General features: G+C 47.9%; 1 protein-coding gene across 1 annotated transcript in view; it reads right to left on the bottom strand.

Annotated features, from left to right (window-relative positions):
* The window catches only part of CCNF (cyclin F), a 28,086-nt gene extending 14,876 nt beyond the window's left edge, over positions 1-13,210 (bottom strand). Inside the window, exons 1-8 of the mRNA XM_088148171.1 lie at positions 13,085-13,210; positions 9,063-9,217; positions 8,059-8,165; positions 7,168-7,235; positions 6,294-6,487; positions 4,836-4,889; positions 3,016-3,120; positions 1,639-1,716 (exon numbers count right to left, since the gene is read on the bottom strand). Coding sequence (XP_088004297.1) covers positions 1,639-1,716; positions 3,016-3,120; positions 4,836-4,889; positions 6,294-6,487; positions 7,168-7,235; positions 8,059-8,165; positions 9,063-9,217; positions 13,085-13,097 — 774 coding nt within the window. The 5' untranslated portion in view covers positions 13,098-13,210. The remainder of the gene's footprint in view (positions 1-1,638; positions 1,717-3,015; positions 3,121-4,835; positions 4,890-6,293; positions 6,488-7,167; positions 7,236-8,058; positions 8,166-9,062; positions 9,218-13,084) is intronic.
* Between the last annotated feature and the right edge of the window lie 223 nt (positions 13,211-13,433).

Here is a 13,433-nt window from a genome sequence, read left to right as displayed (position 1 = left end):
CAAGTTAGGCAAGAAACGAAGGATTCACCGTTCAGCTACAAACGGGGACATTTTTTTTTCAGGGACTCCAAGATTTATTGATTTATTTTGTCAGATTTGCATGGCTGCCCACCTCATGGTCGAGGGACTCTGGGTGGCATACGACAATGCTACGAACAATGCGTACAAACAAGTACAGTGGTACCTCGGGATACGAATGCCTCTACTAATGAACATTTCGGGTTACGACCAGCTTCGGCAGGGAAAATTTACCTCGGGTTACGAACTCGCCTCTATTTACGAACCGGATCCGCGGCCATTTTCCCTGCTGCCACGTGGTCGCGGCTTCCTGTGGGCGAGGTCACGGTAGCAAGGAGACATTCGGTGAGGCTTGTGGTGTGTTATGCGGTGTTTTGCGAAGGTTTTTGGTGTGCGTGTTAGCATGGCTCCAAAGAAAATGCAGAGCAGGCTTGGCGGGAGTAAGGCTCTGAAGAGAAAATTGCCTCGGGTTGCGACCAAATTCGGGCGGAGGGCGGAACGGATTAACCGGATTTACATTGAACCCTATGGGGAAATTCGCCTCGGGTTGTGACCAAATTCGGAGGGTGGAACGGATTAACCGGATTTACGCTGAACCCTATGGGAAAATTTCCTTCGGGTTACGACCAACTCGGGATACGTCCAGAGTCACGGAACGGATTAAGTTCGTATCCCGAGGTACCACTGTATTAAGATTGTGGTTATGATTAAACACTTTAAAATTATAAAAGGCACAGAAATAAAAAACATACATATTGGGCAGAGAGCAGGAGTTCATTACATTGGAGCCATCTTAATATTTCACCAGTCCCCTGGGGTCCTCAAGCTCGATGGCACAACCAGGACTTCAGGAAAGTTAAACGGGATGAGGCCAACCTCACTTTGGGGGAAGAATGTTCCGTACAGCAGGGACCACAGCAGAAAGGGCCTGTCATCTAGGACCGGCCAAGTGGAGCTCCCTAACCGATGGACCTGCAGCATGCCTCTTCTGCCGGATCTGATGGGACGGGCAGATGTAACTGGGGAGAGATCTCAAGGAAGGTCCAAAAGATTTGCTGTACTCAGTGACAGAACCCTCAATACTTTTGAGGAAGAAGGGTTGAGGAATGACACCAGCATCTGGCACCCACTTCCAGCTGTTGGGGACCAGATCTTTTCTGTTTTGGCTCTCCTCCCAGCTGCAGGCTCACGGAGAAGACAAGACATTTCCCTGACCTACTATTGCTTGTTGGGGAAATCAACATGGGATAAGCAGGCCTACCAAATCAAGTGGCTAATCAACTGGGTCCTTTGGACATAGCTTGGCCAAAGGACCTTTCTCAACCAGGCAGAGTGATGTCAAGGAAGGTTTGTCACAGCAGGGACCAAGCCAAGCAAACGGCTTTTGATTCCCGTTCATCGATGGGCTCCAGCAACCCCAAGGGGAGGTCTCAACCACAGGGGTAGGAAAAGATTCCTCATCTGGGAATGGCACTGAACCCGCATGCCCAAAAGTTGAGAAACACTGATCTACCTACCATCCATACAATCAGGAGACAGGCTCTAACCCTCTAACTCTCATAGTTAGCTGAATTATTTGTTGGAATATTTTATTCTGAATTTGCTATTACAAATCTTTACCTGAGCCTCCCAGGAACCTTTGGCTGCGTAGTCCCTGAGTTGTCGGAGGCTCTGGAGGTATCTACCAGGATCTGACATCTGTAACAAAGAAATGCAGTCATTGCTAAACGTAGACTCAGCCAACGATGCCTGCAATAATATTTTCCATTATTTGCAGAGCATCTTTGCTTTCGTTCTGCCCTACATCTGAAGGAGATGCACCTTCTCTTGGCCCAAGGCCTGTGCTGGGACACACCACAGGTGGTCCTCAGAGAAGATGCAGGACAAAACTGAGCTTGGATTTAATCTAAATACCGTTCAGTTAATTAAAACAGGATGCTGCTGTGACATCTTTAGCCTATATGTTTTAAAATCCCATCCGCTCTGGCATTTACAGTCTGGCTGATCTTATATTGCTTTTTAGATTGCAGCATTTCACTGTATTATTTTCATGCATACCTACAGGTAGGCCCCAGTTTAAGAACGAGTTCCGTTCCCAAGGTCTGTCCTTAAGTCGAATTTGTACGTAAGTCGGAACACTATTATTGTATAATACTTTATTATTGTGTAATGAACTCCAATCACTGTGTATTTAACTTGGATTTTGCTACAAAAGGCTCCATTCTTAACAATGGGTCATCTGTAACCTGGGCGTTCTTAACCTGGGGACTACCTGTACAACACATTTTAGAGGGGTTTTATAGATCAGCAGGGATCTCTTGCTGATGGCAGCTGACTAGGTCTGGGCTCAGAAGCTAAGCAGGACCAAGACACTGTTAATGTGGACAGGAGACTTCCAGAGAATATCTGAGCTAGAGCCTAGACATGAAAGTCAGAAAACATTCTGTAAAAAGAGGGCAAACCCCTTCTGTGTTATTCCCAAGTAAGCCCCATGGATGCATCCACGAAGTTGTTACAAATCAAGCTTGGCTTGAAGAAGATCAGAATACAAATAATCAACTTGAAGTACAGGGAGTCCCCAGCTTAAGAACAAGTTCCGTTCCCAAGGTCTGTCCTTAAGTCGAATTTGTACGTAAGCCGGAACAGTATGATTGTATCATACTGCATAAGTAGTATTGTGTCATGAACTCGAACCATTGGGTATTTACCTTGAATCACTGTGGATTTAACTCGAATTTTGCTACAATAGGCTGCGTTCCTAACTCTGGGTTATCTGTAACCCAGGGACGACCTGTACCTACAAGCCCACCCACCAGTTCTCCATAGACGGGTGCCTGAAGCCTTCTGCAAGGAGGAACAAAAGCTAAACAAATCCTTAACGGATGTTCCTCCCTTCTCTCCACCATCCCAGGAGAGTCATCTCTTCCCAGAGCCACAAGACATAAACCACCTTGGCCTTTGCAGCCTCTTGTACCCAAGAAGAGGTTCTGAACTCACAGCAGCTTTTTGATTATTTTCCCACAAGAGGTAAGAGCTGTGTAAGCAGCCTTGCTTCGAGGAGTCCTCAAACATCTTGAGAGCAGCGTTCCTTTTCTCTTCATCCTAATAACAGAAAGGGGGAACACTGGGGAAACTGCTTTGGTCTGGGAACACATCAAGCCGTCACAATCCGGTCCTCTTTTAACAGTCTCGGATGCACGATATCCGGCAGTCCTGGATTTTATTTTGACATTTTGATTTATATAGCCACCCAGCTCACGTTACGTGACCCTAGGCGGCTCAGGACAAAAATAGATAAACACAAAAAATAAAAACACAGAGCAGCTGAGCATCATTAAGCAACTATCATCCGCCCAGCCAATCTGATCCTGTAGGGTTGGCACACTCCGGGCTCCGTAGATTAAACAATGTCATCTGTCAGGACCCCGGAAATGTGCTTTCCTTGTAGCAGTGCCTGTCCTCTGGAACAAGGTTCCCCCCGAGATCCTGATGGACCCCACTCTGCTGTTGTTCAGAAGAGCCGTGAAGATCTGGCTCTTCACGCAGGCCTTTGGTGAGGGAAAGGGAGACCCCTCACTTCACTGTGCTTGCCAACTTTTATCTTTATTTTTTGTTTTATTGAATTGGTTGTAATTTCTTTGATTGTTGCGAGCTGCCCAGAGCTGTTGAGTCGGGTGGTTTAACTAATTGTTATTACAAGTAGGTCACGATGAGTGCGAATTTGGATAGGGCAAAATTCGATTTAGTGCAATTTATAAATTGACACCAAATTCAGTTAGTGCGAGGCTAGTGCATGGGGGGTTAAGGCTAGTGTATACACTGTGTAGTTGCTGATGGGGTTCTGACAATTTGGAATTCAGAGAACCCGGAAGGACAAATTCTCGGGGCAGGCAAACGGGGAAGGCAGAAGCACAGCTGGGAGGGCAGAAAGTGCCAGCTTCAATCCCCAGCTTCATCAGACAGAGCTGGAAAAAGCCATGTCTGAGATCCTGCAGTCAATCAGTATGGAGCTAGATACAGGTAGTCCTCGCTTACCAACTGCCTTGTTCAGCGACTGTTTGAAGTTATGACAGCGCTGAAAAAATAACTTGACAACTAATGCCTGCATTTCCAACTTCACAGCGTCTGTCACGTAATTGCCATTACAGTCAATACATGTTGTCCTGTGCCTGACCTGTTGTTTTTCTTTCTTTCCCTCCTCGTGGGGCGGAGAGATTGGAGAGGAAGGGATTACAAGAGAGTAAGCAGGCACACAATGGGGAATGCACCAGGCTGTTTGCATAGTGTGTTCGCAGCTGCTGGAGCCACCACATTCCCCATTGTGTGCCTGCTTACTCTCTTGTAATCCCTTCCTCTCCAATGAATGTAAATACAAACATCAATTCCCTTCTTGTTAATTATCCCAGCGCCAGAGTGAGTACTCCAAAGGGCGGGGAAATGGTTAAGAGGCAAATAAAAGCCGAAGATGTGAAACTGATTATAGTAGTCTTCTTAGTTTCGAACTGGGTATCCCAGCATTGCTGGGGTGAGTGTTCCAAAGGTTGGGGGAGTGGGGAAAAGGAAAGCACAGTCACATTCACATGATTTCCCAGCTAGCGACTGCTCCACTCAATGACCAAGTTGCCGGTCCCAATTGTGGTAGCTAAACGAGGACTACCTGTAATCTGGCCTGGGACAAAATTGCTTTTCAGCAGCAACCTGTTTTGTTAGTGTTATTTAGAGCATCAAAACTCAAAAGGTACTTCCAACACATGTTTGGAGAGCGGACAAGATAATGGCAGGCTTTATATACAGGGGTGTAGTAAAGTGGTCCTTACCTCAAAGAGACTCAGAACTTTTGCCAAACAGTATAGAATCGATCCCCTTTGAGTCTACAGAAAGATCAAAGTGGGGTGGGTGAGTGGAGGACAAATCAACATTTTCAGAACTGTTTTACGCTACAAAAAATTTTTTTTTTCTTTTGAGCTTGCAAGGATGGATTTTTTCATCGCTTTTGCAATTTAACCTGGAAACAGTCAAATGAAGATGTTTATCGGGATGAGTCGGCCCATTCTAGTTCTACAAAACGTTGCTGCTGTTGAGAAGTTCTGGGGAAGCATTTAAGCCCTTCTATGAAATCAGAATTGGGAAATTATCTTATTAGCATCACATAATTCATTCCTGGGAATCACCAAGTGGGGAGAAGCAGCGGAAACGGTTTCAGGAAGCAAACTGAGGCGGTAGGAAGAGAAACGATCTGGAAGAGCAGCAGACAACAGAGGTTGTCGAATTGCTTCTTGGCCTTTGGGCTAAGATCCGGCATAGCTTCTCAAAATAGCCAGAGAGAAAAATCAGTGTCCGAGGACATCGCTCCTCTATGCATTTACACAGGAGAAGGACCGCTGAAGTCAACGAGGGTTAACACAAGTTGACAGTAGACCTGCACTACAAGCTTTCTTCTTCTAGACCTGACGCACAAGGATGAAATCTACCACAATTTTCCTCCATCAACCAAAACATTATGGGTTTTATGCCCATCAATGACTATTCATTGTTCTATTGCACTACCCTCAAGACTGTTTATGTCTAGGCCCTTTCTGGCAAAGGCACCCATGTTGTCTTGGAATAGAAAAGGTTAAGCCACCCCTTTCTAAGCACACCACTGTGCTGTGGACAGCTATGCCGTATCGCTGCATATACTGTAATAACAGAGCGCGATTTGGATGGGAAAGCTATGTTACAACGTGATTCGTCTAAAAACAGAATGTCAAACATTAGAAGGCATCTCTGTTTCACTCCCCTCTCCATCTATTTGATGAGTCAATGTCCCAATTAAAGCGATACCCATTTGTGTCCTTACACAGTTAATAAATACAAAGTAAAGACAATTGGCACTATTTACCTGATTTAGATGATGGGTTTATCAACTTTTTTACGGTTTTATCAGATTTTTGCTATACCAAGGGAGTGATAAGCATATGTGCTAATGCTTGTAGCTCCCCTGGTATAGCAAAAATCTATCTGTCTGTCTGTCTGTCTGTCTATCCTCTTCTGAAATAAATAAGGACCAGAAACTTAAACAAATAAAGATTCTCAGGATTTGTACTGCATGGCTAGTACTGGTCATTGCAATTTCCTCCCTTGATCGTACAGATGTTAACTTCTCTGGATACCAGATTACTGTGACCAGAATGTAGTACCGCGTTCATTGTCCACTCTAGGCTGAAGACAGCAATAGTTCAGTTCTGCAAGCAGTGTGAATCAGAGACCGAAAGCCACAGCACAAGCCGGCTTACTTTTTGTTGCTGACACTCTCTTTGGAGGCTCTCGTAGACCACGGCCTTGCAACAACTCCCACCCAGAGACCAGGGGGGACGGATGAACAGCCAGGCAAAAGGGGCCGCAGAGACGTTCAAGCACTCGGTCAGGCTGAAAAAGTGTGATGCTTTGAGCCCGTTCACTTCTGCACGGCCTTCGTCAGAAACAGATGCTAAAAAGAGAAAAAAAAAAGGTGGGGGGGGGAATAAACCAGGAAGGTTATTGAATTCAAGTTTATAGATGCAGGATGAAACTTCAACTACCAGCTTTTGGACAGCGAAGTCTCATAATTGCTGCTCTTGCTGGTGCAGTGCAAGAGATTCACAAAGTGGGACCGTCTATCCCCGGGGGTTTCTGCCTATCACACTAGGTCTGGCAAGGTGGGCATTCTCCAAGTTTCCTTGGTGAAACAGGGTCAGCTGGTGGGGCCTCGGAAGTGTGCTTCTCTGTCATGGCGCCTGCCTTCCCCCAGAGATTTGGATGGCCCTGACTCTGTTGGCCTTCAGGAAGTCAGTGAAGACCTGGATTTCCCCCAAGCACTGGAAGGAAGGAAGGAAGGAAGGAAGGAAGGAAGGAAGGAAGGAAGGAAGGAAGGAAGGAAGGAAGGAAGGAAGGAAGGAAGGAAGGAAGGAAGGAAGGAAGGAAGGAAGGAAGGAAGGAAGGAAGGAAGCACAGTGACTTAACAGAAGACCATAGCACAGCTTGCTATGTTCTTTTTCAGATTTGCACATCAAACTGAGAGATATGCATCCACTTATTTGCCACTACCAAGGTCCTGTGGCTAGAAAAGACGAGCATGCTCAACTTGGCGGTCTAGAACAACAGTCTCCAAAGCGGGGTGCCCGCACTTACGGCCTTCATTGTAGAGGTAGGCTATTCCAAGTTTAACAGCAGCTTCAAAGTTTCCCTTTTCTGCAGCCCTGCATGAACACAGAGGAAAAACCAGAAGCACACTAGTAATTGGAGAAATGTAGTGCTCAGCAAAATACAGGCAGCCTAGAACAAATCTAGGAAACTGTGCTGCCAGAAAGCCACATTTCATTCTCCCCTTAACGATCTTTTCTAGAACACACTTGGTATGTCAACCAACATGACACGCTGAAGAGATCATTGCTGCTCTGGGAGAGGGTGAAAATTGGAAAAACCAAAGAGCTTCTACACTAAATTGGAAAGACCAAAGACTTTCTGCACTAAAACTCCTTATTCTGTCCAATGTCCAACACCTAGGCTTAAATACTTACTTATATTAAAGGTGGATAGCCTTTTGGTGGTGGGAGTTAAACTCAACATTCATGGCCCCAGAGGGGGGAGTCACGAGGGATCTGGGCAGGACCTTATCACAAAGATGGGCGGGCCAATTGTTCCATTTTTCCCACCTTTCCCCCTCTTTGGGGGGAATAAACCTTATCCTTACCCCAGTTCGCTTGTATTTCTGTCCTTGAAGTAGTAGGAAAACAGGCTACTGATTTTTGCAACTGCGGCCCGCAAGAGCTCCAGAGTTAGTTTTTCCACCAAAATGTCAGGTGGACTTGACAATCCTACCCTAGCTGGAAATGAATGCACAACTCAAGATAGCTGGGGCAGATGGGCGGCATATAAACATAATTAATTAATTAATTAATTAAAATAAAATAAAAATATAAATATGAATATAAATAAATATAAATATAAATATAAATATATGAATGAATGAATGAATGAATGAATGAATGGCAGGTGATTTCTCAAGATCTCATAAGTTACCTTTCAAACGTTTTCAAGTTCCTTGGAGAAGGCCACGCTTCTTGAAAGCTCGCGCAGGCCCAAACGCAAGCGTGGTTATCTATGAGATACTTCAGGTGAGAGTGCACCTGGAAGAGACCAAAGCAGACAGTACAGCCAAGGAATCTTAAAGAAGGGCAACTGATGTTCAGCCAGGGGGTGAATACTGGAAAACGACTGAACAAGACTGGAAGGACAGGTGTATGTACTGTTTGCCACACGGAGGGTTGGTGGGTGTCCCTGCAAGGATAGGACACTTATTGAACCTCTTATCCCCGCCAACTCCATCCTCCAAAAGCCCAAATGTTTGGCCCCACCTACTCCAAAGGATTCTGAGGGGTTGCCCCCCAGATTTAAGGAACAGCTGTAGGGAAGTGCCTGGGAGCAGGAACACCTTTGTGGAGGGCCACGTCCCATGCAAAACACTGGGGAGGCTACGCAAGCAATGGGCAGGGCTAGATCCAAATATCGTCAGCCCTCCAAGGTACACCAAGCTTGGAAACCAAAGAAAGGCAAGCTAATATTACTTTTATTATAAGGTTATAGTAACAGAAACTTGCAAGTCTGAATCTGGTTCCCTCCTGCCTCCCTTTATCTTCATGAGAACTAAGGAGGATCTTTCTCAGATTGCATTTCTGCCCTGGACTCCAATACGTGGATAGGGGACCATCAGGAAATCAGAGCTAACCCTAACCCTGGATTGGGATTTAAAAACCAAACCAAACCAAAAATTCTAGAAGACGACAAGAGAAAACCACTTCCACTTCACTGCTAAGGAAATTAGACGGACGTGTCCCAGATGTTGGCAGGAGCTGAGCCTAAAAGATTTAAACTACTGAAGGAAATCACAACGTTTTTTTAAAAAGAATACATATGAGGCAGTGAAGCAGTGCCAAACATGACTTTCCAACTTCTGAACTCAGCCGTTTCCCCAAAGGGCTGGGAACACCATCGGCGCACATAAAAATGAAAAGTTCTTGACTCACCGCTCGGAGGGAAAGGATATCTTCCATAGGAAGCCCCTTGAGAACGTGGAAGAGGACGTCTTCTGGGAGGCACAGCAGAGTCAGGACTCGGGGCTTCTTCTTCATCCTTCTCTTGGAAGGGACCGAGCAGCACCGGGAACATCGGCAGTGGGTGACTGCAAGAAAGCCGGTGTCAGAAAACGAGAGGAACCGACGTGGAAGGACTAGAGCGCGCGCCCCCCTTGCAATTCTAATGACCCCTTTTTTGCAAACAAAATTCATCAGCCAGGAATTGGTCGGACTTAGTAGCTCCAGCAACAGGCTGCTTAAGTCCAGTTGGAAATGCTTACGTTTCAGGCTGGGATCCCCAATTTTGGGAAGGCAGTGGCAGGGTCAGACAGCCCCACCCAAACAATTTAGGGTTGAGCAGATAGCTTCCATTATAGAATATATTCTATAATGTATTTCTTTACAGATCTTCACTGGCATTCATTCTCTGGTGAACATCTCGTACCCTTATCCTCCTGCGCTTGGATTACTGTAATAATACCCTGCACGCAGGGCTGCCTTTGAAGATCACTGAGAAACTACAACAGTGTTTCTGAACCTCGGCCGCTTGAAGATGGGCGGACTTCAACTCCCAGAATTCCCCAGCCAGCAGTTTCTCCCCAGGCTGAGAAACACTGGTGCAGAGGTTAAGGCACCAGGCTAAAAACCGGAACCTGAGTTCTAGTCCTGCCTTAGGTATGAAGCCAGTTGGGTGACCTCAGGCCAGTCACCCTCTCTCAGCCCTAGGAAGCAGGCAATGGCAAACCCCTTCCAAAACCCCTTGCCAAGAAAACTGCAGGGACTGGTCCAAGCAGTCACCAGGAGTCAACACTGACTTGAAGGGACACCCCCCCCACAAAAATAACATTAATTTCTTTTGAATGTTCTAACAAGATTGGGGGGGGAGCAAAATTGCAAAAGACAAACAATGGAAAAGCAGAGAACAGCTAATGAACAATAGCAACAAAATCTAAACAGAAGGGGGGGGGGAAACAAGGAAATCAATTATTAAGTGTCTAAATCAGTGTTTTTCAACCTCGGCCACTTGAAGATGGGTGGACTTCAACTCCCAGAATTCCCCAGCCAGCATGGCTGGCTGGGGAATTCTGGGAGTTGAAGTCCACCCATCTTCAAGTGGCCGAGGTTGAAAAACACTGCTCTACTGAATTCAGTGCAACTTTCCTTTTGAGTAAAGATGCACAGATTTGAACTGGACCCGCTGCCCGATTGTGCGATTGAGGGAAATAAAGCATGAAACACGCCAGGGATTTATAAACGGGGAATCCACCCCATTCTCCTCAATTCTTCACCGACAACCCAATGGATTGCCTGGATTTCTACGCTAGGAGCCGGCAAGCAAATCTCTGGTAAAATCATCATCTTTCTTGGAATTTTGGCGAGGTGGGACGAGACTCCGGGCAGTTGCAAGAGATGGGGCAATTTTGCAAGACTTCAAAACCATTTTTTAAAAAAGGGACTTTGGACGGTTTCTGTTTTTGCACCCCAAATTGCGCAAGAAGAAGTCATTGCTAAAGAAAGTCGCCAAAGTGCAGCTCGTTTTAAAATGGGCAGAAGTGGCAATCCGGGGGAATTCTGACACATTTGGACCAGAATTACTTAGTTAGCTGATTGACAGACTGAACAGCTGCGTTAATATACAAAATCAACTTTCCCCAATCCATTTTCCTCTAGATATGTTTACAGCTCTCAGAATTCCAAGTCAATATGGGGGGGGGATTAATGGGAGTTAGAGTCCAAAACATCTGGACAGCATCAGGTTTGGAGGAATGGCAGGATTGCTAGAATTATTGTAGTATTTTAGTGAATGTTGCCGCATTTTATGTCCACCGGCTATTTCGAAGCGGGGAACCAAGATACCAGATTTCAGAATTAAAACCTGTTTTAAAAGATATTTTGCAAGCACCCCTAATTTTTTTTTTGTTTTTTAAATAGCAAGAAACTCTGAAAACATCCTTTAAAAAAAAAAAATTCATGGGAGACTTCTGTTCCCAGCAGGATGTTTTTTTTTTTTAAATCATGCTTTGATCCACAGCCCCAAAACATTAGCCATCTTCTAGGTGCTTATGAAAAGAGCTTCATACGTTATTTTATCCCTGTGTTGCAAGGGCTGAGAAAGGGAGGAGAATCTTATAAGCCTACTTGATAGGTCACGACATCCAGATGCAAATATAGCATTGAAAGGGATCTAGATCGATAGACCTGACTCAGAATTAGACAAGTTCACATGTTCATACAGTTTACACACCATGTCGTTATATTTATTCATATCATTTAATTTTAATACATAAGGATTGTACTAAGGACAGTACTGAGAGCCAGTTTGGTCTAGTGGTGAAGGCCCCAGGCTAGAAAGCAGGAGATCATGAATAAGTCCCACCTGAGGCATGAAAGCCGACTGGGTGACTTTGGGCCAGTCCCTCTCTCTCAGCCCAGCCCACCTCACAGGGTTGTTGTTGTGGGGAAAATAGGAGGAGGAAGGAATATTAGGTATGTTTGCCGCCTTGAGTTATAAAGGCGGGGTAAAAATAAGTAAATAAACAGTAGGCTATATCCGTATGTATGCAACCACCCCATATTCATACCACACAACCCAGCCCATGCTGAGGAATTTTACGATGCAATTCCATCCAGGCCTATTGAGAGGGAAAACCCCGCTGAGCAAAATACGGCTTGTGGGGGTCAAGGACCCCAACTTTAAAACTAAAATGGGCATGCCCTGACTCGACATGCGGAAGGAGCGTGCAAAGGAATGTGTCCTAGAACGATCCAAGAATTGCTAAGGTCAGGGATGACCAGACCCAGAACACGATTCCCTATGGCCGGGTCGCATTCACACCAACCCTCCCCAATCTGGTGCTATCCAGATATGGGGACCCTAAAATCTGTAAAGCAGCTTTGAAGCCCCCCATCCAAGCGGCTTCTGGTCTTGCAGGCGCAAACGGCGGCGCCTTCTTGCGACCCGTCCCAAGCTCTTTGCCTCGGGTGGCTCAAAATCTAGCTTTATTGATGCCACTTTTGGTATCGGATGGGGGGGCACCTCCAGGGGCATTCCCACGGCAAAGAAGGAATCTGGTACTGTGGTCCCCGAGCCCATGCACGAGCCCTAAGCCAATCCCCTCCCCAGGCCGCCCAGCGCTGTTCCTCTATAGGCTCGACCTACTTTTTAAATCGACCCGCCCAAAACCCAGGGACGCCCTCCCGTTGAGGTTTAAAAAACTAGAATACTGTACTTTAAAAAAGGGGGAAAAACCACCCTTCGACTCCAGCAAGGAGGTTAAACCCCCCCCCGAAAAAAAACTAAGTCCGAGCGGGTTCCTACGAGCCACGCGAAGCTCGACTTAAAGCCGAGTTTTGCAAAACCCTCCGGGCTTTGGGGGGTTGGCGAAGCGGGGGGACCGAGGGACCGCCTCGGGGCCGGGGGGGCAGCACGGCCGCGAAGGGGGAAGCGGCCCTTCCCCGGCAGCCTCGCTTCTCCCACCCGGGCTCCGTTCACACGTTCCCTCCCGCCCGGGTTCGGCTTTCCGGCGACGGCCTGGAGAGGAGAAGCCGGAGCGGGGCCACCGGTCTGGGGTACGGCGCGTGCCCGGCGCCCCGCAGGCTCTGCACGCGCTCCTGCCCGGCAGGTCCCCTTCGGACGTGGCGCTGCAGCGCCGCTTCCTGCGGGGCCACCGGCAAGGCGCGGCGGGTGGAAGCCGAGGAAGCCCAGCGGGCCCCCGAGCGCGACCGGCCGGGTGGAAAGCGGCTGCGCCCCCTTCCCGGGGACGAACGGTCGTGGGGATGAGTCACTCCCGTGCAGGACGCCCCCCTCCCCGGGCGGGGACTAGCCTGGCAGACCCACCCGCGCTTCCTCGAGGAGCCCAAGCGCGGAGCTTTAACACAGGCACGTCCCCCCCCGGCACATCCCCGGGCTTTGCAAACAGACCCGGGAACCGTCAAGGCGACCCGGGACGGCGGCTGCAGCGCTGGCCACTCACCGCCCGCTTTCATCCTGGCCAACCAGCCGCTGGGCTCTCGCCTCCCCGGGTAGCGCTCGCAGAACGGCCGCCGCGGCGCCAAGCAGCTAGTTCGTAGTGAGCGGCGAGCCGGCCGGGGGCGGCGCTTTGGCTGAGCTCCTCCCCGCTTCCCCGCCCACGTCTCGGCCGGCCCCGCCTTCCCGCCGCCCTAAACCCGAAGCCCCGCCCCCGCGGGCGAGCGGACTAGCCAATCGCCTGGGGCAGCCCGCCCGAGCTTGAGCCACGCCTCTTTCCATTTTTAAAGTTGCCTCCGAGGGCAGGACGCCGAGCCGCCTCGCGCCCACTTTTTTAAACCCAGCCGGAGCGGTGA

Source organism: Python bivittatus, unplaced genomic scaffold, assembly GCF_059951505.1.
Source record: "Python bivittatus isolate LINGU-HERP-01145 unplaced genomic scaffold, Pbiv_v1 ctg000560_np1212, whole genome shotgun sequence".
Classification (NCBI taxonomy): Eukaryota; Metazoa; Chordata; class Lepidosauria; order Squamata; family Pythonidae; genus Python; species Python bivittatus.
The sequence above is the reverse complement of the archived record's forward strand: the minus strand, read 5'-3'. Positions and strand labels throughout refer to the sequence as shown.